This window comes from Phascolarctos cinereus, unplaced genomic scaffold (assembly GCF_003287225.1).
Source record: "Phascolarctos cinereus isolate Bilbo 61053 unplaced genomic scaffold, phaCin_HiC Scaffold_5;HRSCAF=322, whole genome shotgun sequence".
NCBI classification, from domain to species: domain Eukaryota; kingdom Metazoa; phylum Chordata; class Mammalia; order Diprotodontia; family Phascolarctidae; genus Phascolarctos; species Phascolarctos cinereus.
The window spans coordinates 53,301,493-53,325,403 of record NW_027555958.1 but is presented as its reverse complement, the minus strand read 5'-3'; the positions used below and the strand labels follow the sequence as shown (position 1 = coordinate 53,325,403).

The 23,911-nt window shown below is 35.4% G+C and overlaps 1 protein-coding gene across 2 annotated transcripts in view; it reads right to left on the bottom strand.

The window, feature by feature from the left end:
- TRIM33 (tripartite motif containing 33) overlaps nucleotides 1–23,911 on the bottom strand; it is a 160,660-nt gene that overhangs the window by 90,265 nt on the left and 46,484 nt on the right. For both annotated transcript variants that reach the window (XM_021002238.2, XM_021002244.2), the window contains exon 2: nucleotides 3,669–3,787. In XM_021002238.2, the coding sequence (XP_020857897.1) occupies nucleotides 3,669–3,787 (119 nt within the window). The remainder of the gene's footprint in view (nucleotides 1–3,668; nucleotides 3,788–23,911) is intronic.

Sequence of the window (23,911 nt, the reverse complement as noted above, 5' to 3'; positions counted from 1 at the left end):
AATCACTCACAGTTAATCATTACACAATACTACTTATACTCCACACAACATTCTCCTGGTTCTGCTCACTTCACTCTGCATCAGTTCACTTAACTTTTTCATATTTTTCTGAAATAATCCTGCTCATCATTTCTTACAGCACAATAGTATTTTATCACAAACATATACCACAATTTGTATAGCCATTCTCTAATTCAGACGTGTATAAGATACAGCCCATCAAAGGATTTCAGGCAGCCCATGAAAAATGTAGAGGATGTAAAAGAAAGTAAGGATATAATGAGTGCTTTGTCCATGTCCCGCTTAACTTGCCTTCCACTAGCACTTGCCACTACTGTGCTGGTCATGCAACGTGGTGGGTGGGGTGCCATGTCATACTTTTCTGCTTGTCATGTGACCCACAACAACCAACCATCATCAGTCTGTCTTTGGTCTGAGAGCAGTGATTTCATGATAAATAAAAATCTTAAGTAATAAGTACAATTAATGGATATTAATTAAAATTTCCCTTTTTAAAAAATATGGTTTATTTGCAAAACAGTTTAACCATTAATTATGCCTTTACTTGGAAAGTGAGCTGCTAAAAATCTATCTGCGGCCCAAAGAAGTTTAGCCTATTTTAATTTTGTCCCCTACTTACTGCCAAGTTGTGCAGGTCTGCTCTAATCGATGAGTATCTCCTCAATTTCTAATTCTCTGCCACCACAAAAAGAGCTACTATAAATATTTTTGTACATATAGGTCCTTTTCCTTTTTTTTTTTTTAAAGTCTCTTTGGGATATAGACCTTGTGGTGATATTGCTGGGTCAAAGGGTATTCACAGTTTTATAGCCCTTTTGGGCATAGTTCCAAATTGCTCTCCAGAATGGTTAGATCAGTTCACAACTCCACCAACAATGTTGGTGTCTTAATTTTTTTAAATCTCCTCCAGCATTTGTCATTTTCCTTTTCTGTTGCTAGCCAATCTGACAAGTTGTAAGATGGTACCTCAAAGTTGTTTTAATTTACCTTTTTCTAATCGATAGTGATTCAGAGCATTTTTTTCATATGACTATAGATAGTTCTTTGATTTCTTCTTCTGAAGACTGCCTGTTCACATCCTCTGGCCATTTATCAGTTGGGGAATGACTTGTATTCTTATAAATCTGACTCAGTTATCTATTTGAGAACTATCTGAGAAACCTGCTATAAAAAATTTTTCCCAGCTTTCTGCTTTCCTGCACCGCTTTTGTTTGTGTAAAACCTTTTTAATCTCATGCAATCAAAATTATCCACTTTACATCCCAAGTGGTCTCTATCTCTTATTATTCATAAATTTTTCCCTAAACCATAATCTGACAAGTAAACTATTGTATGCTCCCCTACTCTGCTTATGGTATCACCCTTCATGTATAAACCGTGTGCCCATTTCAAACTTATCTTACTATACAGTATAAGATATTGGTGTATATATATTTTCTGCTAAACTGCCTTCTAGTTTTCCCAGCAATTTTTGTCAAACAGTGAGTTCTTATCAAAAAAGCTTGGAGCTTTTGAGTTTATAAAACACTAAATTGCCATGGTCATTTACTACTGTGATTTGTGTACCTAATTCATTCCTCCAATCACCACTCCATTTCTTAACTAGTACCAGACTGTTTCGATGATTACCACTTTGTAATAAAGGTTGAGATCCTACGCCACCTTCCTTCACATTTTTTCACTGATTCCCTTGATATTCTTGACCTTTTGTTCTTTCAGATGAATTTCATTATTACTTTTTCCAGGTCTATAATATATTTTCTTGGTAGTTTAACTGTGTGGCATTGAATATTAATTTAAATAGAAATTAAATATGGCCCCTACAACCCACCAACATTTGTGGATGGAATGATTGTACTGTGGCTGTATGTCCTAGGACAGTGCATCAGAAAGCTCTTTCCTTGCCATATTTCTAAAGGGACTGAAGGTGCTGGGAATTAAGGTTTCCTAAATGATGACCTTAAGAAAAAGATTCTGTTCTTTTCATCACACAAACAATTGGGGCCAGGGGTTGGGGAGGAGAAAAGAAGGGAGGTTTAAAGGGAATCACTATTAACTGATTTAGATTCTTGGATTTTAGCAAGCACCTTTGTCATATTAGGATTACTTCACTGGTATAACTGGCAAAGGAATGTGAGCTAATTTCGTACTCAAATATATTGGGAGAGGGGGTGAGGCAATTGGGGTTAAATGACTTGCTTAGGGTCACACAGCTAGCAAGTTTCATGTGTCTGAGGCCACATTTGAACTCAGGTCCTCCTGAATCCAGAGCCGATACTCTATCTACTGTGTCACCTAGCTGCCCCTCGTACTCTATTTTTTTTTAATTAAATTTTGTCTTTTTTCCAATTAACACTGATTTACTTTCCCTCCCTCAAATCTTCAAACCTCTTCTGGGGAAAAGAAAGAGGAAAATCAGGACCCTTGTAACAAATATGTGGAGTTAAGCAACACAAATTCTCACATTCACCAAGACAAAAACTAGTTTCATTCTGCCTATTTATTATATCACCTCTGTCAGGAGGTGGGCAGCAGTTTTTTCATCATTATTCCTCTGAAATCACTGTTGGTCAATGCACTGACCAGAGTTCTTAAATTGTTCCTTTTAACAATGTTATTGTTCTAATATAAAACATTCTTTTGGTTCTGCTCTTTTGAATATGTCTGTGAATAGTGAATAAGACTTTTCTTAGAGCTTTAAATTTTAAGAGACTATATGCTCTTGCTCATTAAACTAGCCACATATGATACAAATATAGTCAACCTTTAGGTTGAGAGATTATTATTTCTCTTTTGCATTTATAACTAATTATTGAATAAGGACCAATGATTTTTTTCCCCTTTTCTACTTCCTCATCCAGAAATCACCAGTATGGGAAATCTTTCTCAAAAAGAGTAAAAGAAATTCTAAGTTTAGCCTAATGGATGAATTCCTGCTCACTGTATTTACTCAGACACGTCTGGGAAAATGTTGATTCTCCCTTCTATCAGACAGGTGATATGGAAATTGTTAAGTCTCACTGACCAAGACTTGGGTGATCCAAGTCATGTACCTCAAGACCCTCATTAGAAGGCCCCTCACTACAATAATCATTCTCTCAATAACTGTTAACCAATCAAAGTTAACTGCCACCCTTAGGAACACCCATTTTTTTGTGTGTGTGTCTTTTTTGGTGAGACAATTGAGGTTAAGTGACTTGCCCAAGGTTACACAGCTAGTAAATGTCATGTGTCTGAGGCTAAATTTGAACTCAGGTCCTCCTGACTCCAAGGCTGGAGATCTATTCACTGCGCCACCTAGCTGCCCCAAAAGTCTTTTTTTTTTTAAGTCACATAGCTAGGAAGTAGAACGTATTATGTGTCTGAGGCCTCATTTGAAATCAGGTCCTTCTGACTCCAGGGTCAGTGCTCTATCCACTGCGCCACCTAGCTGCTCCAAGAACATTCATTCTTCCAAGGTTATATAAACTTTGAGCCCACCACCATGAGGGGTCTTAGGCATTCAAGAGTGCCAATGACCTTTTTTCACTAATAAATATGCTAACCTTATTAATAAAATGATTAAATTACCCAGAAATTATCTCTGGAATTTTTTAAACATCACAGTTAAAATATGAGGTGGAAAGGAAATAAAGTAATTAGCCTACCTGTTCAGATTTTTCATCAGAGCTGCTAGGTGCCTCAGATGTATCTTTTACAAAGTAATTATCAACAAGATCTATCTGTCTGCATTCCTGGCGGCATATTGGGCATCGTATTACTCCAACTGCAAAAGATAATGAAAGGATTACATTAAATATGCCTTAACAGATAATCATGTAGGTTATTATTATGTTAACAGAAACCCAAAATAATTCCAACATACACATTCCTTTATCTAAAGAGTTAAGGAAATAAGGCATTATTGAAACAGAGTGGTTGGTTATATCACAATTTGTCACAGAATGTTACTTGGTGGAAATTACAGAAAGCTCAATATGAAAAGCCAAAATGAATGTTCTTTCCAAAATTGAACTAAAAATACTTAAGTGATTAAGAAAACTATTACCATCTTTCCTCTTGTTCTGCCACTCTAGGGTACTATTATTAGAAGTAGATAAGGGTATTATATTCTGGGAAGATGGCAGAACAGGTCAGAAATTTCCAGGCTCTCCAGATTTCCTCCACAATAAGACAGAAAACCACCACAAAATGAAGGTAGAGCAGCAAAAATAAAGGAGTAAAGCAGTTGTCCTAAGATAAGTTGAGAGGACCTCAGGAAAGACTTTAAACACCTCCAGGTTGACTCCACTGTATCAACAATGAGCAGGCCCTGGAAAGCAGCTCCTTGGAAAGCAGGCTACGACTCAAGAAATTTCAACTTAACTTCTACCTCACTCACAGCAACAAGAATTTTTACCTCACAAACTTACATCTAACGAATAGCAGACTGTTGAGGGGGGACAGACTGAAGGACATCTCTACTCTCTACCTCCTGCCCGCCAGCCATCTCCAGTTTCTGACCACCAAACCTAGCAGTGCTGACCAGACTTGTTGCAGACTGCTGTAGGCAAGGAGGAGGGAGCTCATACCCAGTCAATGTGGTACTGCAGGGAGAAAGAACATTTTCAGGACAGCATGGTCAGAGGCCCTAACTGAGGCTTGGGCGAGGGAGGAGAGGAGTGCCTGAGGTAGGGCCTCTGGACAGAATTCAGAAAATAAGAAGTAAGAAGGACTTGAGACCTGGGCAACATTACCCGCAACTCAGGATTAAAACCTGATTATATTAAGCTTTTAAAAACAAAACAAAATTTAAAAAGTAAGCAAAAGAAGAAACAGAATTTGACCATAGATAGCGAATATGGTGTAAAAGAAGATCTGGGTTTACATTCAGAGGAAGACAGTGAGGTAAAAAAAGGCCACTCCTACCCCAAAGACTAATATGAAATGGTTACAAGGCCAAAAAGAGTTCCTGAAATAACTTAAAAAGGAATTTAAAAATCAAATAAAAGAGACTGAGGAAAAACCATGAAAAAAATAAAAGCAATCCAAAAAAATTATGAAAATAACGTTAACCAATTGGAAAAGGAAGTCCAAAATCTTAAGGAAGACAATAACTCCTTGAAAACTAGAATCAGGCAAGAGGAACTGAATGATATTTTAAGACACCAAGAAATAATAAAACTAGAAAAAATAGAAGAGAATCTGAAACACCTCATTAGAAAAACAATTAATCCGTAGAACAGATCAAGGAGAGACAATATAAGAACTGTTGGGCTACCTGAAAGTTATAATTTAAAAAAAAGCATCTGGATATAACAGTACAAGCCCTGAAGTTTTAGAACAAGAGGGTAAAGTAGAAAAAAGAAAAAAGTCGACCGTTCACCACCTGAAAGAGATGCAGGAAAACTTACAAGAATATCACAGCCAAGTTTAAAAACTCCCAGGTAAAAAGAATACTGCAAGCAACAAAAAAATTTACATACTGCTGAGATACAGTCAGGATTTCACAAGGCCTATCAGCTTCTACACTAAAAAACTATGGAATATTATATTTTGAAGAGCAGAAGAGCTGGCGTTGTGACCAAAAATAACTTACTCAGCAAAACTGAGTATGATCTTGAATAAAAAAAGAGGACATTTGATGAACTGAAAGACTTTTAGGCATTTGTGACAAAAAGACCAGGACTCAATGGAAAATTCAATATAAAAGACCCAGAAGAAATATAAGGAAAACATTAAAGATTAATTATAAGGGCTCATTAAGGTCAAACTGCTTAATTATTACATATGAAAATGTTATCCATATTCTTAAGACTGACATCATTATGAGGTTGGTACTGAATTGTGTAAGATGGGATCATTCTAAAAAAAAAATTAGATAGGAAATGGTAAAAAGGAGCAATTATCTCAAAAAATGGGCCATGAAAGGAAAAACTGATACAGAATTAGCAGGTTAAGGTGGAGGACTGATAATGTTTGAACCTCTCATCTATGTTGAAGAGGAAACAATGTGTACCTCTGGAGTGCTCTAGAAGTCTGGAGAGATGAGAGAATGGGAGACAGGGTAGGAAGAAGACTTTTAGAAGGGTGTATAGATTAAGATACAGGAGACTGGAGGGGTAGGGTAGGAGAAGGGACTTTTAGAGGGGTGGGTAGAATAAGAAACAGGAAAGTAAAGGGAGAAGACAAGGTAACAGGTTTTGGGTAAAAAGAGAGGCTAAAAAAGGATAACAGTGAATTAAAATAAGATGGAGGGAAATTCACAAATAGCAATTATAACTTTGAATGTGAATGGGATGAATTCACTCATAAAACAGAAACAGACAGCGAAATGGATTAAAAAAATCAAAATCCAATGATATGTTGTTTACAAGAAACACATTCAAGAATACAGAGATACACACAGCTAAAATGAAGGGTTGGAGTAAAATTTATTACACTTCAGCTGATGAAAAAAGGCAGGGTAAGAATTTTGGTCTTAGACAAAGCTGTGGCTAAAATAAGATTTAATTAAAAGAGATTAAATATGGTAACTTGTAGTCACCATAAACAATGAAGCAATATCAATATTGAACCTATATGTACCAAATACTATAGTATCTAAATTTTAAAAATAATATCATTTTACACCTTTCAGACTGGCTTATATGACTGAAGGATAAAGCAGTAAATTTTAGAGGGGATGTGGGAAAATTGGGACACTAATATATTGTCAATGGAACTGTGAGCTGATTCAACCATTTTAGAGAGCACTATGGAATTATGCCCAAAGAGTTATTAAATTGCCTATACCCTTGGACTCAACAATACCACTACTAGGTCTATTTCCAAAGATGATTAGAGAAAAAGGAAAAGAATCTACGTTCTAAATGTTTATAGCAGCTCTCTTTGTGGTGGCCAAGAAGTGGAAATTGCAGGAATGTACAACAACTGAGGAATGACTAAAGAAGCTGTGGTACATGATTGTGATGGAATACTACTACACTATAAGAAATGATGAGCTCAATGACTTTAGAAAAGCATGGATAGATCTGCCCAAAATAATGAAGAGTAAAATGAACAGAACCAAGAGAATGTAGTATACGGTAACAGCAATATTGTTTTAAGAACAATTTTGAGCAAACAGGTCATTTTGACTATCATAAATACCAAAACTAACTACAAAGGACATATGAAGGAAAATATTATCTGCATCCAAGGCAAAGAAATGAAAAACAAAGGCATACATAGAATTTTATACACACACACACACACACACACACACACACACACACACACACACACACACATTTGTGCCTAATGACAGCCATCTCTTGATTGGGAGGGGAAGAGAAAAAAAGTGAAAAAAGAAATTTACATAATAACTATTATATAGTTAAAAAGAATATCAAGCTGTATATAATAGATTTGCAGTTTCAAGTACTATCATTCTTTTTATTATACTATATTGTGGAAATTTATTCCATAAATTAAAAATAAAATTTTAAGTACAAAAGGGCGGTGATTCAGATCTACAAAATAGCACTATCTTCAACCACCATCTACATTATGATTGGATTCCCTCTCACTATACCAAAGAGATTTTATTACATACACATACACACATATATATGTGTGTATGTGTATGTATATATGAATATCTATGTGTTTCTATCTATATCTGTATCACCACTTTTGTTACAAGAAGTTACACTAGGAAACCGGAAATCACACTATGGTAAGGTAACCAGGCCAGGAAAACTGAGGGCATGATGGCAACACCTGCAGTACTTTAGATGTAGTAGCTAGTCAGCACATCAGTTAAAACAGGAAGCTACCAGAAGGTTTTTCATTCCTAAGTATTCCCTTTTGCCCTAGCACTGAATTAAGCCTTAAAAGACTATTGGTGGACACTGGTCAACTTATTTGCCCCAGGCCTAAAATTAGCAACTATGGAATAGCTAGAACTTGGAACCATGGCCCTTACAAAAAGACTACGAAATGTACAAAACTAAATTATGATGTTATTTGTTCATGTTTTACTACCTTGATGTTTTAGTCTAATTCATATCTAATTATTAATTTTATATCCATTTTTCAAAAGACATATTACTTGGCTTAAATTTAGTTCCATGTTTACATAGCAAACATAACATTACATTACATTTCATTTCATTTCATTAGAGTAAGAGTATAATTAAGTGTTCTAAATCCTTTAAGAAATTTCACATCAAGATTTTTTCATTACCTTTCAAACATTAAAATGGAATGATCTTATTTTCCTCTGACACTGTTACCAATCTGGTACAGGCCCTCACCACCTCACAAATGGAATATTTCAATAGCCTTGCTGGTTGGTTTCCCTGCTTCAAGCCTCTAAACACACACACACACACACACACACACACACACACACACACACACACACACACACTCTCTCTCTCTCTCTCTCTCTCTCTCTCTCTCTCTCTCTCTCTCTCTCTCTCTCTCTCTCTCTCTCCCCCTCCCTCCCTCCCTCCCTCCCTCCAAAATACTACAGCAAACATAGAATCTTTTTAAGCCTCCATTTGGCTTTTAAAAATTATCTGGTCCCTTCCTCCCTTTCCAAACATTTTAGGATTCAGCGACACTGGGCTCTCTTTGATGTGCCCTGCACAAAACAGTCCATTTCCGGACTCTGCATGTATGGAATGCTGTTTTTTCATCTGTCTCCTGATTTCCCTGAGTTCCTTCAAGTTTCAGCTAAAATCTTGCCTTCTTCAAGAAGCTTAGCACAGTGCCTGGCACATAGGAGGTACTTAATATATGCTTATTAATAGTGCTTTTCCTATAAGACTATCTGCATTTTATCCTATATATATGTCTTATCTACAGGCAGTTGGTATCATTTCTTTCTATTAACTGCCTCTCTCTGTCTTCACACAATCCAATTTCAAGAACGAAGGCATGTGTTGCAAGGGGGAGAGGGGAGTGAGCACATGCAGATGAGAGCTATTTTAAAGAGGAAAAAAAATTTAAGTTAACATAAAACACAACTTGAAGCAATATGAAACATATGGGCTGATTCCATTAATTTATTTAAAATATAAACTCATTTAGTAAGCGTCCTTTTACTCATTAAATATCAAACTTTCAATTTCTGGGTTTTAGGCTATTTCTCACTACTTTTTCCTCTTCCCTAAAATATGATTAGAAAAATGAAAATTAAAACAGCTTTGAGGTTCCACCTCATGCTCATTAGATTGTCAAATAAAAAAAAAAAAAGAAAATGGTTATGCTGCAACAGTTGTGGGAGAGAGGTACATTAGTGCACCATTAGTAGAACTGAACTAGTCTACCCAATCTGGAAGGCAATTTGGAACCATACCTAAAAAGCTATTAAACTACATACCTTTTGTTTGACCTAGCAATAACTACCAGATCCATAAACCAAAGAGATCAAAGAAAGAGGAAAATGACCCACATGCAAAAAAAAATTACTTATAGCAGCTCTTTTTGTGGTAGCAAAAAACTGGAAACTGGAGACGAAGGGGATATCAACAGGCAGAATGGGTAAACAAATATATGTGCTGTCAGAAATAATGAAAGGGACTCCTTCAGAGAAACCTAGGGAGATCTGTGTGAACTAAAACAGACTGAAATAAGCAGATTTAGGACAACAATCTATAATACAAATGACAATCAACTTTGAAAGCTGCAGGAACTCTGATGAACACAACGACCCAACTATAATCCCAGAAGATTCATAAAATTAAAAAAAAAGAAAAGGCTACCTACCTCCTCCTGACAGAGAAGTGATGGACTCAGAGTACAGAATGAGCCTTTGGGGGAGGATTTGGCTAACTTGAGAATTTGTTTTGCTTGATTATATATTTGTATCAGGAAATTTTGTTTTTCTTGCTTTCTCAATGGCAATGGGGAGAGGGGCATAGGGGGAAAGAGGGTAGATATTCATTTAAAAAAAAATTAAAAAAGAATTCACTACCTAGCTGGGCTTGATGGCACATGCCTGTAAACCTCTTATAATGTGGACCCTGAGACTAGTAAATTGTTTGAGTTTGGGAGTTCTGAGCTTCTGTGGGTTAAAGTCAATGGGGTATCTGCATTAAATCTAGTACCAATATTCTGAGTGGGAGGGAGAAAAAAGGAGGAAACCAGGCTACACTTAAGGAGGACTGAATTAATCAGCCTCAATCAGAAATGGATCTGGTTAAAGCTTGTGTGCTGTTTTTCAGTGGGACTGAGCCCATAGGTGACTAGCACACTTCCAATCTGGATGAAATAAGGAGATCCAGTCCTCTGGACCAAGGGTTCTATTGGAAGAAGATCCCAAGGAGGTCAAAGATAAACAGAAAGGTCCTATGCACATTACAATATTTATACAAATTCTATTTGTGGTAGGCAAAGAACTGGAAACAAAGTAGTTATTCACCAAATAACGAATGACTAAAAAAACTATGATATATAGACGAAATGGATTTTTCCTGTGCTATAAGAAAAAGATCAGTATGAAGAATATAGGATGGCATGTGACACATGAAATGATAGAAAACAATAATGGAAGAATCATGAATACAACATATACAATGACTACAATACAAATTGAAAGAAAAATAAAACAAAGAAAATTAATACTATAAAGTTATAATGAACACTTTTGACCCAAAGTAGAGATATAAGGTATCTCCCCAGTTTCTCTGCATAGATGGGGGATTATGGGCATGCAAAATACCACGTCAGACTTTTTCAATGTTGGTTAATTTTGCTGAAATTTTTTTTTCTTTTTTTTTTTTATTAGGGGTTTTCTATGAAGCAGAGGTTGGGATATACTGAGGAAGTAATTTTTTTAAAAAGGTGTTAAAAACTCAAAAACATTATCAATAACTCTGAAGACAGGAACTCCAGGTGAATCATGCCAGAAGTTAGAATTCAAAGGGAAAAAAGGAACAGGAGAAGAAGAGGAGGCAATAAGTTTAGGTTTGAGGTTTGGTTTTTTTTTCCAGTTTTCTGTAAAAGGGAGATAGGTCATAGGATGATAGAGAAGATGGGAGAAACAAATAAAAGTGTTGTACAGGTATGCAGAAAAAATAAGCCAGTAGACAGTAAAACACTGAAAAGGAAAGAAAAGGGGAGATGTTCACAGGGGCTGTCTGCTGAAATAGACTAGTTGGGGTAGAATCAGGGATACAAGTAGAAAAGCCTTACTGAGAAAAGGCACCTATTCAACAGAACATGGAGAGAATGAGGCATGATGTTATGCTACAAAACCTCCTTAGAGTATTCATAGGAAATGGGAAAGAGTCCCATATGATAAGAAGGTGTAATTGGTTAAGAATACCTGCCCCCCCCCCCCGAGTGATATTACAGATCTACAGATCACAGTTAAATGCAAAAGTCTTCCTTAACAAGACTTAAAGAATGAGCTAAATTAGTTATAACCAAATTTTCTTAAAACAGAATCTCATTTATATAAGACCAGGAATAAAACCTATGTCCTTGGATACAAAAATGTAGCTGTAATCTCATTCTTCCAACTATGCTTATTACAACCCGAGCATAAGGCTTGCCCATCCTGTATGACTTTTGCACATGTACTCCCATCAGATTACCAATGGAGTTCACTCAACATTCACTTTCTTTTGATATCACAAAAGCATGAGTAGAGAATTCTGGCTGCCACCTTCCAAATCTGCCCTCACAAAGCAATCAGCCTGCCTCCTCTTCTTCTACCATACATTTCACTGATGACATCTTTGACTAATGTTTACCAGTGGTTACATGATACTGTTTATCTATGAGAGCACCTCTGCAAGCACCATGCAACTCTCCATTACCCTTCGTGTAATATTCATTTTTAGTTTCTCAGACACTGTTTTATTTCACACTTGTTACCAATTAGCAAGAATAGCACGATGCACATTTACTTTTCATGACACAAAGCACTGGCAAGATGATCCCTAGTAGAGACAGACATGACACATCCACAGGTAATTTTAATTTTTAAAAACTATGATGAATATACTTAGGTATGTGCAAAGTGCTATGGCAGGTCCAATTCTGGGAAAAGTTATTACTGACTTGCAGAGATGTGGTAGGGTTGGGGAATCAGGGAAAGTTTCATAAAGTAGACAGCATCTGAATTAGACTTTTTGAGAAAGACAGGAATTCAACTGGTAGAAAGCAGGAGAAAGGATGGCAAAGGAAATCAAAAGACATATTCAAAGGGGGAAAAGTAGTTCAGTTTGGCTTCTTGGAAACCAAAAGGCAAAAGGCTCTCAAAGTAAGGACTGATCAATATTTAAATACTTCAAAAAGGTCAAAGAGGATGAAGTTATTCATGAACTCAGTGGTAGTGTTCAATAAAGTGGTATGGACAAAAGACAGGTTATGAGGTGATAAAGAAATGAGGTGGTGGTAAGAAAGAATAAGCATTGAGTATTTTTTCCTAAAACTCAACCAGTGAAGATGGAAAAAATATGAAGTTACACTAAGAAGTCAAAAAAAATCAAGAAAGTTTTTGTTTGTTGTAGCATGGTAGAGGCCTTAAGTGTAAGTAGGCCTTACCAGATCTCAAACAGTATTACAAAGTGCTAATCATCAAAACAATCAGGTATTGGAAAAGAAACAGAGTGGGGGATCAGTGAAATAGATTAGGTACACTACACATAGTAGTAAATGACTACAGTAATTTAGTGTTTGATAAACTCAAAGATCCAAGCTTTGGGGATAAGAACTCTCTATTTGATAAAATTGCTGGGAAACGTGGAAAAGAATATGGTGGATAGACCAGCATCTCGTACCATTTACCAAACTAAGGTCAAAATGGGTACAAAATTTAGACATAAAGGATGACACCATAAGTAAAGTAGGGGAGCACGTGTAAGTAAGGTGAATTTTAGTGTGAGGTAGATTTTTATTATTCTTTCTTAGAGTTAGTTTCCCAGGATCCACAGCCGTAACAATCTCTAGTTTTCCAGGTGTGAGATATTATTTCTGATGGCCACAGTTTGTAAACATCTGCACAACGCTGTGTTGCAGTGAGACGTAGGGATGAAGTAATGTAAAATTATGAGGCTATTGTTGGTAATATGCCTTCTTTGTCTGTTGCCCTATAAATCAAGCAGGCACTGGTCAGAAAAGTGTGGAAACAGGAATGCACATGAGGGATTTGCATTTGTGATTGCCTTGATTTGGCCCCCACATTGAGGGGATGGGGAGTTGTGCTCCTATTCTCACCCACCTCTGTGAGAAGAGTAACTAAGGAATGCTGTAGGAGTTGGAGCTTCCATTATCAGCAACCTTCTTGAGAAGACTAGACTAGAATAAAGTAAGCTTATTTAACCCCTCCGAAGCTGTCTTCCTGTCTGACCAGATCAAAAGTGAATCTGTGCTAGAACACCTGTTAGTGTTAAGGGCCCTCCTGCCCAATAAATGGTGTTACCTATGAAACAGCATGGAATAGTTTACCTGTCAGATCTAGAAACAAGAGAAGAATTTATGACCAAACAATAGATAGAGAGCATTACAAAATGTAAAATCAATAATTTTGATCATAAAATTTTGCAAAAACAAAACCAATGCAAACAAAATTAAAAGGAGGAAAGCAGAAAGCTGAGAGGAAAATTTTACAGTAAATTTCTCAGATAAAGGCTTCATTTTTTATATACATAAAGAACTGCAATAATTCAAAATCATCCTGATAGTGTGCACGCTGATGATTGTCCAGCAATTTCATCAACTACTTCTTACTAAGCATGACATGTTTTTATAGTTTTACAACCAGTCATCACTATGTTCCTAAAATGCCACAGAAGTTCAACATTCACTCGAAAATCAATTCCCAATAGATGGTTAGGTGCATAAGCATATTCTCTGTACAGTGCACTGAAGTAGCTCCCTGTTTCTTGTCTGTTTCCTTGTAATCATACCTTTGTAATCCGCTATGTAATCACATGGCCAAGATGTTACCAACATTTACACTGTTGCAGTGATATGTTGGGTCTGTTTGAATTCCATTATTGCAGGGCATGTACAACACAAGCCACTTTGAAAATATCACAGGCCACCACAATCTTCTGTGGAAAACAAGCCTTTCTTTTTGCAGTTTAAGGCTGTTTTCTGATTTAAACTTATTCTTAACTGGCAGATTTACAAAACGAATTGGTTGGCAACAAAGGTCAGTCATTCAGTAGAGTTCTTGTGGGAACTGTAAACCAGTAGGAAACAACAGTCACACCAGAAGAGATTCTTTCCTTAAAAAGGTCAGATTATGTATACTGGTAAAAATGAATATATGCAATTTAACTACATTTATCATTTAATACTATGCACATCATTAATGAGTTGAAAAGCAAATAATTTACATTATAATATTTTTCAATTGGTTAGGTAGCTAAAAATAAAAAATGAATTTACGTCTTTAATCAAGAAATCTTGTAAAATTCTAATACCTTTTTCAACCACATATTTGTATGAGCCAGCATTTTCCCTTTTTATTCTTGTTTTAAATCAAAATAAATACACTAAATGTAATAACAGATCTAAGCTTGTTTATTTCATGTTAATCCAAATATTGAAAATCACTATCCAACATTTAAAGTAAGCTTATATATGATTATTGTATTATGTTAATCATCTAAATTATAACTTTTTTTAGACAGCCAGTCAATCAATAAACAGAAGTGCTGGGGATACAAAGAAAGGCCAAAAGAGAAAAGGGGGGGGAAGAAGAGAGGGGGAAAAAGGAAGGGGGGGCCGAGAGGGAGAGGGACAGGGGGAGAGAGAGAGAGAGAGAGAGAGAGAGAGAGAGAGAGAGAGAGAGAGAGAGAGAAGAGAGAGAGAGAGAGAGAGATTCTTGCCTTCAAGAAGCTCACAGTCTAATGGAGAAGACCAGCTTACAAATGACTATTCAAAAACAAGCTGTACATGGGAACTGCAAATCATTGAGAGGGATGGCACAGAATTAAAGGTGATCAAGAAAAGTTTCCTATTGAAGGTGGGATTTTTAGCTGAGACTTAAAGACAGACAAGGAAACCGGGACAAAGAGATGAGGATGAAGAACATCCCAGGTATGAAGGACGGTAGCTTGGTAGGTCAAGTACCTACCACCTTTGTCCTAAGACATTAAGACAATAAATGGACTGTAGCACATTGAGTATGTCCTTCAACGGATGATTTTGAAAAAATAGAGGTGAGAATCACATAGAAGAAGATATTGCTAAGTTGTGATCTGTGCTGTTTCAAATATGTCAGTGAAACTTGGGTAAATAAAATTGATTCTTTTCTGTAACTGATTTCATTTTGTATCACTACTGACATTCTGTGTAACTACCTAAGTGTCTCTGGGTTAAGTTTGGAGGTTCAGCTTTCCTGTTAGTTTAGTTTCCTGAAATAAAGTTTAAAAGTTTAGTTTTCCTGCTGATCACTGGTCTATTCTTGTGTCAAGGAAATCTGTTATCCTTGAAGGATGCAGGTGGATGCCAGGGACTCTAGTTTGTTATCTCTACAACACTGGATGGTATTCAAGAAACTATGGTCCATTATCTGTTACACTAAAACAGTCATGCAAGTAGACACCACCAATGAGCTTTCCATAGCAAGAAGATGGAAGAAAGGGTTGCTGCTAGCTCTGCATTCCAAATTTCCAAGCAATCACATCTGATGCTTCTGACTTTGTAAGAAATCACATTATTTTCCTCCTCTATATAATGCTGCCCTCTAGCTTTTGAATGCTCCTCCTTTTGTCCACAAAAATGATCTGTCAGTCCTCATTTAGGGTCTTAGCTGGCTGAGGAGACTGAGACCCTAATTCTGGCAAATTCATGCTTTGCTAATTAATTGATCGTGCTCAGAGCTCTGTGCCTCACTTTAATTTAATTTCAATCATGATAAATATCACATCCAAACAAATGTTATTAATAAATTTGTATTTAATTTATGAGGCCACAACTGACAGCTATCAATTGAGATAAAATATAAAAAGTACTTTGTCAATAGTAAAGCATTATATAAATGATAGTCATGATCAGTGTTTTATAAATGAAAACAAAAGAAAATAATATTGGATAGTATAGTTTACTTCACAACAGGTTTCATTTTCCCTTATATTTACCCAAGTCAGCATTTGGGGGGAATTAGGTCAGTTCATAATCATTTGTTTAAAAAAGAATCCAATGGGTTTTTTTTTAATAATTTCTCTATATTTTGGTAATAAGTTTTTAGTAATTATGCCAAAATAAACAAAAACACATCTTTAAGTTTGGTAACATTACACACTGAGCATCAAGATCACTAAAAGTAAAACCAAAAGAGAGATAGTTAGTCATAAATGGCAATTTTTTATTTCTTAAAATTTGGAGTCCACCTGGGGTTCACAACTGTTACAACTACAAAACAGATAACAAATGACTGTTTCATTCTTGGAATCATGGTTATTACTAAAACTTTGTTTTTCTTGTTTCTTTATAGTTTCTGATCTTACTCAAAAACAACCAAAGGAATTTTATAATATATGTAAAATATATGTGCACACACAATAGATACCTATTACTTTATATACACTGCTCAAACACATGGTTATTCAACTAACTGAGTTACATTATTGGGCATAGTGATTAATTCTACCAATAAAAAATCAAATGACCAGGTGACTGACAATCAATTTTCAATGATTTTTTTCCTCCTCACATCTGATTAACACATACATCATGTGTGATTCTAGCACTTGAAGGGAAAAATCTAGTAAAAAGCTGTGGGTGAGAATAACAGGCATAGAAACATAAATGAGAGAATGAATAATATTCAATAATAGAATGGTATAAAAAGTGTCAGGAACACTAAATTTCAAAATGATAAGGCAGGTCAGAAATGCTAAGGACAACCAAAAAAAAAAAAAGGTTGTTTTTGGGTTTTAAAGTCATGACGGAGGAAAAGAGAGAAAATGAAAGGATGATAGGATGATAATGCATCATGGTGAAAAAGCTGAAATAACAATTTTGCTTGTTTTCTCTGTCTGCAAAAAATCCAAAACTAATGTATCATACTGGCTTGACAGTAATTGTGGATCCTTAACAAGAAAACAGGTAAAACACAAGCTGTAATAAATTCTACTAGGACAAATGGTTTTAGATATAGTGCTAGCAAAACCAAAGAAAATAAAAAGCAAGAACAAAAACAAAAAAGGCAAAAACCTGAGCTTGTTTTCAGAGGCTCAACTAAGTAAATGGGGAAAAGATCATCATCAGTAGGTTGGTCTTTTGGAGATGAATCTTCATACACATGCAAATAAACAACATATGAGGCACAATGGTAGGAAAGTGAGCAAAAGCTGTTAAGAACCATTTTGTCATAAAGTCGTTTCTCAATTAATTTAGTTATTGGTACTGAAATGAAAAATCATCCTACAGTGACCAACAAGTCTACATATTACTAGAGGAACTAAGTCATATGAAATGACATTATCTCTAAAAATCAAACCCCAAAAGCCTAAAAGAAGTTGCAGTTAAATGGAAGAATGGTTTATCGAATCAGTTTGGAAAGGCAAATAAAGAAGTTAGAGGACTCCATTTTAAACAACAAGAAATAGACAACACACAAGAAAAATGGAATATCTGTCTACACACGCACACATGCATATAATAAACTTTTTTTCACTATCAAGGACACTAGAGCCTTCACACTACTCAACATCATGATTCTGGACTTTACAGAACAAATAAAAATAACATTTAAAGATAAGAAAGATAGGAAAGGCTTAGACTAAATGAACACTGAGGAAATTTATGCTGGGGAGAATACAATGGTGAGAACAGTAAGGAGTGAATTCATAAAGTAATGGAAGGAGGGAAGATACCAAAAGGGGGGGGGGATATCTTGAACTTCATGGAAACTTTAAATGGGCAATAGCAAACATTAACTCTCAATCTATATTGCCACCAGTTGTAAGAGGCAGCTGTTAGTACAGCGGATAGAATGCCGGCCCTGGTGTCAGTAAGGTATGATTTCACATATGACCTCAGACAATTATCTACAAGACTTTAGGCAAGTCACTTAACCTGTTTGCCTCCATTTCTTCAACTACAACATGACTTGCAGGGTTGTGGCGAGGATCAAATGAAATAATATTTGTAGAAAAGCTTAGCAGAGTGCCTGAAACAAGTTCCGATGGCATTTACTGTTTATTGATTTTTTTTAAGGATTTAATTAGGTAGAACAAAAATCTACTATAAAGGCTTTCTTACAACAAGGTGCTTGACAAGCATACGTAACAATTATTCAAGATCCCATGAAAAATCTAACAGCTATAACTTTGTTGAAAGCCTCTGGGATCATTAATAACAGAAAAGGCCATAAAATATCAGATTTATGCTCATAAAAGGAGGAAATTCAGCAAAGAAGTTCAAGTGGATGGATTGAAGGATTCCTTGGAGAAGGTAAGGTACTCCAGAAATTCATGTTTGCAAAATGCTAGTTGCATCAAGGACTGGAACACTGCAAAGCCGGCTGGTACACATCAACAGCCACATAAACAAATCTGGCCTCACCATACACACAGGAAAAACCAAGTAAATGTAAAATATGAACTGTCTAGATCATGATATATAGCTATATGAACAACTTAATGAGCTTGTCTAATAGTATGTAATGGAGATACATGATAATCACTGTGAGTTGCACTAGCTGCTAAAAATTATCTCCCTTAAGTATTCCCTGGAAAAAGAATCCAAGCTATCTCACCATATCTGTTACATTACTGTCTTATTAGAAAAACAACCAGAATAGTACTAGAAAATGTTAGTATACAGTAGTCTCAAATGACAGAATGCCAATTACCTAAGACTATCAATGCCAATAAAATCAACATAGTACTGAGAATCAGGAAAATGAGATTCTATTCCAGTCTTTGTGACTAGGTAATTATGTGTCCATGGGAAATAACAACTATTCTAAGCTTTGGCTTCCCCATAACTAGTAAGGAACCAAACCTGATATACATTGTGATAAAACCCAGATTTTATTCAACCTGACTGAATGAGATAGAGTAAATAATTAAACCAATTTTAATTTTTATAGGGATATGATATATATTATTAGGTATGAAATGTTGCTCCTACATTATAAAGCTGGTAGCATTTGTCCCTTATTTTAGAAAAGTAAAATAACATTCCTTCATGATAAATACATTTCCTCTTTGAAGAAAAAAACAGCAAAGGCTAGCATATGAAAAATAAAATAGAAATAGCAGAAAAAAAGAAAGAGTCCAAATGTGGAGGGAAAATACTACCACAGATGAAGAGAAAAGATTGCCTATCTGCTTTGTACAAATGCTTTTAAGCTAAATTGCTTTAGCATAAAACATAATAAAATTGAAACATCTTAAAGTACAGATATGTACTTCTAAGAGAATCAATAAAGAAACTGAGAACACAGTGTATAAAGTTATAAAAAAAAGCATATAAAAAATACAGAAAAACCATTAGCATTTCTATGAAACATCAAAACTTCAGAGGAATTAACAAAAAGGGAAATCCCATTCAAAACGACTGCAAAAAAACCCCCAAAATATCTGGGAGACATAAATCAAATTTCAGAACACTTTAGAAATAATGACTCAACACACAGATAATCATTTCTAACAGCTGTACCAATATAATAAAAATGAGATTACCAACATGTATTTAAAGATATAGTGCCAGCACAGCCAATGATTATAACAATGTACGTGAAAATAAGTAAAAAAATCAAAACTACATGTTTTGCAATTATGACCAAACTTAGACCTAAATAAGAAGTATGAGGAGACATTCTCCTCTACTTCTTTGTTGAAGTGGGACCTATGGGCTTACAACATATGTCAGGGGGTTTTTTTGGTTTTGTTTTTCTTTTTGGATATGTTGGTTAGTTTACTTAATTATTTTTCTTTCCACCTTTTCATTCTTTGTTTTAACAGATGGCTCTGAAGAAAATGCAAGTGATGTTTAAAAAAAATTTTTTTTTTAAATTTTTCAAAAGCCAATCACTAAAAGGTGGTGGAGAAAAGCCACGAAGTTGCCTGAGCTCTCCACAGTTTCCCTTGGAAAAAACGTGAAATCAAGTCTCAAAAAGGATTCTGGAGCAACAGAACCCAGAAAAAGACAGAGTGAAACAATTTTCCAGCTTAAGATAACTTAGCAGGACTTCAGCAAAGGTCTGTCTCACTTGGGCAAAGGGGGAGTGCAACCCATTGCATACAGTGTCTGGACAAGTCAACAGAAGGCTCTTTACCACAGCAAAGAACAGCAACCAAGACCCCACAGTCTGGGATCAGCAGGCTAGTGGCACAGTAGGCCAGCTGTAAGGCCTCCAACCCCATTACAAAAGGTAAATTGACAGCCCCCAAACCTTGACACAACAGGAATGACTAGGCCAGACCACCCCAGGACAGTAGGAAAGCCACAAGCAAGTCCCAATGTGGAAAGCCAGTAACCAGTCTCCTGGACCCCAGCATAAGAAGCTTGGGACAGTGCTCCCTGTGACCAGAAGCAGAGCTCAACTTTAAAAGTCACGAAATAGGCTGAAAAGTAAGAAACAGATAAGAGCCTTGACCACAGAAAGCTACTAAGGTGTCAGGGAAGATCAAAACACACTCAGAAAAGGATAACAATGTCATAATGCCTGCATATGAAGGAGAATATGAACTGATCTCAATCCCAAAGAGTCCTCTTGGAAAAGCTCAAAAAGGATTTTAAGAATCAAGTAAGAGAGGTAGGAAAAAATTTGGAAAAGAAATGAGTTATGCAGGAGAATTATGAAAAGAGTCAACAGCCTAGAAAAGAAAACACAAAAAAATCTGACTGAAAGAAATAACTCCTTAAAAACAGAATTGGCCAGATTGGGTGGGTGGGTGGGGGGAGGCGGGAATCCACTTAAGAAAACAACTCCTTTGAAAGCAGAATTGGCCAAATGGAAAAGGGGGTAAAAAAGCTAAGAAAATAATTCCTTAAAAATTAGAATTGGGCATGTGGAAGCTAATGACCCTATGAGACATCAAGAATCAGTCAAATAAAATCTTAAGCAACATCAATACTAAAAATATATGCACCAAGTGGCATAGCATTCAAATTCTTAACGTAGAAGTTAAGTGAATTACAGGAAGAAATAGACAGCAAAACTGTACTAGTGAAGGACCTCAACCTCCCCCTCTCAGAACTGGATAAATCTAACCACAAAATAAATAAGAAAGAAGTTAAGGAGGTGAATAGACTTTTAGAAAAGTTAAATATGATAGACCTTGGGAGAAAACTGAATGGGGAAAATAAAGAAATATCCCTTTTTCTGAGCAGTACATGGCACCTACACAAAAACGGACTATGTATTAAGGCATAAAAATGTCACAATCAAATGCAGAAAGGCAGAAATATTAAATGCATCTTCTTCAGACCAAGATGTAATAAAAACTATGTGTAACAAAGATCCATGTAAAGACAGGCTAAAAACTAATAGGAAACTAAATCCTGAAGATGAGTAGGTCAAACAACAAATCATAAATCAGTAATTTCATCAAAGACAGTGGCAATAACGAGACAACACAGCAAAACTTATGGAATGCAGCCAAAACAGTTCTTAGGTGAAATTTTATATATCTAAATGTTTACATGAATAAAATAGAGAAATAAGAGATCAATGAATTGGGAATGCAACTCAAAAAGCTAGAAAAAGAACAAATTAAAAACTCCCAATTAAATACCAAATTAGAAATTCTGAAAATCAAAGGAGATGAATAAAACTACAGAACTAATAAAACTAACAGCTGGTTTTATGGGAAAACAAAACAATTAGAAAGATAAACCTTTGATTAATTTGATTTAAAAAAAGAAAATCAAATTACCAGTATCAAAAATGAAAAGGGTGAATTCACCACCAATGAAGAAGAAATTAAAGCAATAACTAGGAGCCGTTTTGCACATCTACAGACCAATAAATTTGACAATCTAAGTGAAATGGATGAATATTTACAAAAATGTAAGTAGCCAGATTAACAAAAGAGGAAATAAAATACATAACCCCATTTTAGAAAAAGAACTCGAACAAGCCATTAATGAACTCCTCCGGAAAAAATCTCCAAGGCCAGATGGATATACAAATGAATTCTACCAAACATTTAAAGAACAATTAATTACAATACGATAGAAACTAACCGGAAAAACAGGCAAAGAAGAAGTCCTATCAAATTCCTTTTATGACATAAATATGGTGCTGATACCTAAACCAGGAAGAGACAAAACAGAGAAAGACCATTACAGACAAACTTCCCTAATGAATATTGATGCAAAAATTTTAAATAAAACATTTGCAAAGAGATTTACAACAATATGTCACCAAGATAATACACTATGCCCAAGTGGGATTTATATCAGGAATGCAGAGCTGGTTCAACATTAAGAACACTACTAGCATAACTGACCATATCAATAACAAAACTAACATCTCAATAGATGGAGAAAAATCTTTTGACAAAATATAGCATCCATTCCTATTAAAAAACATCAGAGAGCATAGGAATAAATGGAGTTTTCCTTAAAATGATAAACAGTAATATATCTAAAACCATCAGCAAGCATTGTAGGTAATGGGGATAAGCTAGAAGCATTCCCAATAAGATCACAGGTGAAACAGAGATACCCATTATCATCACTATTATTCAATATTGTATTAGAAACATTAACTATAGCAATAAGAGAAGGAAAGGGAATTAAAGGAATTAGAATAGGCAACAAGGAAATAAAACTATTCACTCTTTGCAGATATGATGATATGCTTAGAGAATCCTAGAGAATCAACTAAAAAAGTACTTGAAACAACAACGTTAGCAAAGTCGCAGGATACAAAATAAATGCACATAAATTATCAGTATTTCCACATATTACCAACAAAGCCCAGCAGCAAGAGATGGAAAGAGAAATTCCACTTAAAATAACTGCAGACCACAAAATATTTGGGAGTCTACCTACCAAGATAAACCCAAGAATTACATGAACACAATTACAAAAAACACTTTTCACACGAATAAAGACAGATCTAAACAACTGGGAAAATATCAAATGTTTACGGGTAGGCTGAACTACTAGAATAGAAATGACAATTCTATCTAAATTAATTTACTTATTCAGTGTACCAAACTACCAAAAAATTATTTTATAGAGCTAGAAGAAATAACAAAATTCACCTGGAAGAACAAAATATCAAGAATTATCAGGGCAGCTAGGTGGCGCAGTGGATAGCGCTCCACCCTTGGAGTCAGGAGGACCTAAGTTCAAATCCAGCCTCAGACACTTGACACTAGCTGTGTGACCCTGCACAAGTCACTTTAAACCTGATTGCCTCACCAAAAAAGAAAAAAAAATTATCAAGAGAATTAATGAAAATAAAAAAATGCGAAGGAAGGTGGCCTAGCTATACCAGATCTCAAACTACATTACAAAGTGGTAATCCTAAAAACAAACTGGCTAAGAAACAAAAGTGTGGATCAGTGGACTAGATTAGCTTTACAATACACAGTAGCAAATGACCATGGTAATCTAGTATTTTATAAATGCAAAGACTCCAGCTTCTGGGATAAGAACTCTGTTTCACAAAAACTGCTGGGAAAACTAGAAAATAGTATGGCAGAAATTAGGTATACACCAACATATTACACAACATATCAATATAAGGTAAAAATGGGTACATGGTTTAGACATGACGGATGATAGAATAAGGAAATTAGGAGAATAAGGAATAGTTTACCTGTCAGATTTATGGAGAAGGGAAGAAATGATCAAACAACAGACAGAGAACATCATGCAACGCAAAACAGATAATTTTGATTACATTAAATCAAAAAGGTTTTGTACAAACAAAACCAATGCAACCAAGATTAAAAGGAAAGCAGAAAGCTGAGAAAAAATTTTT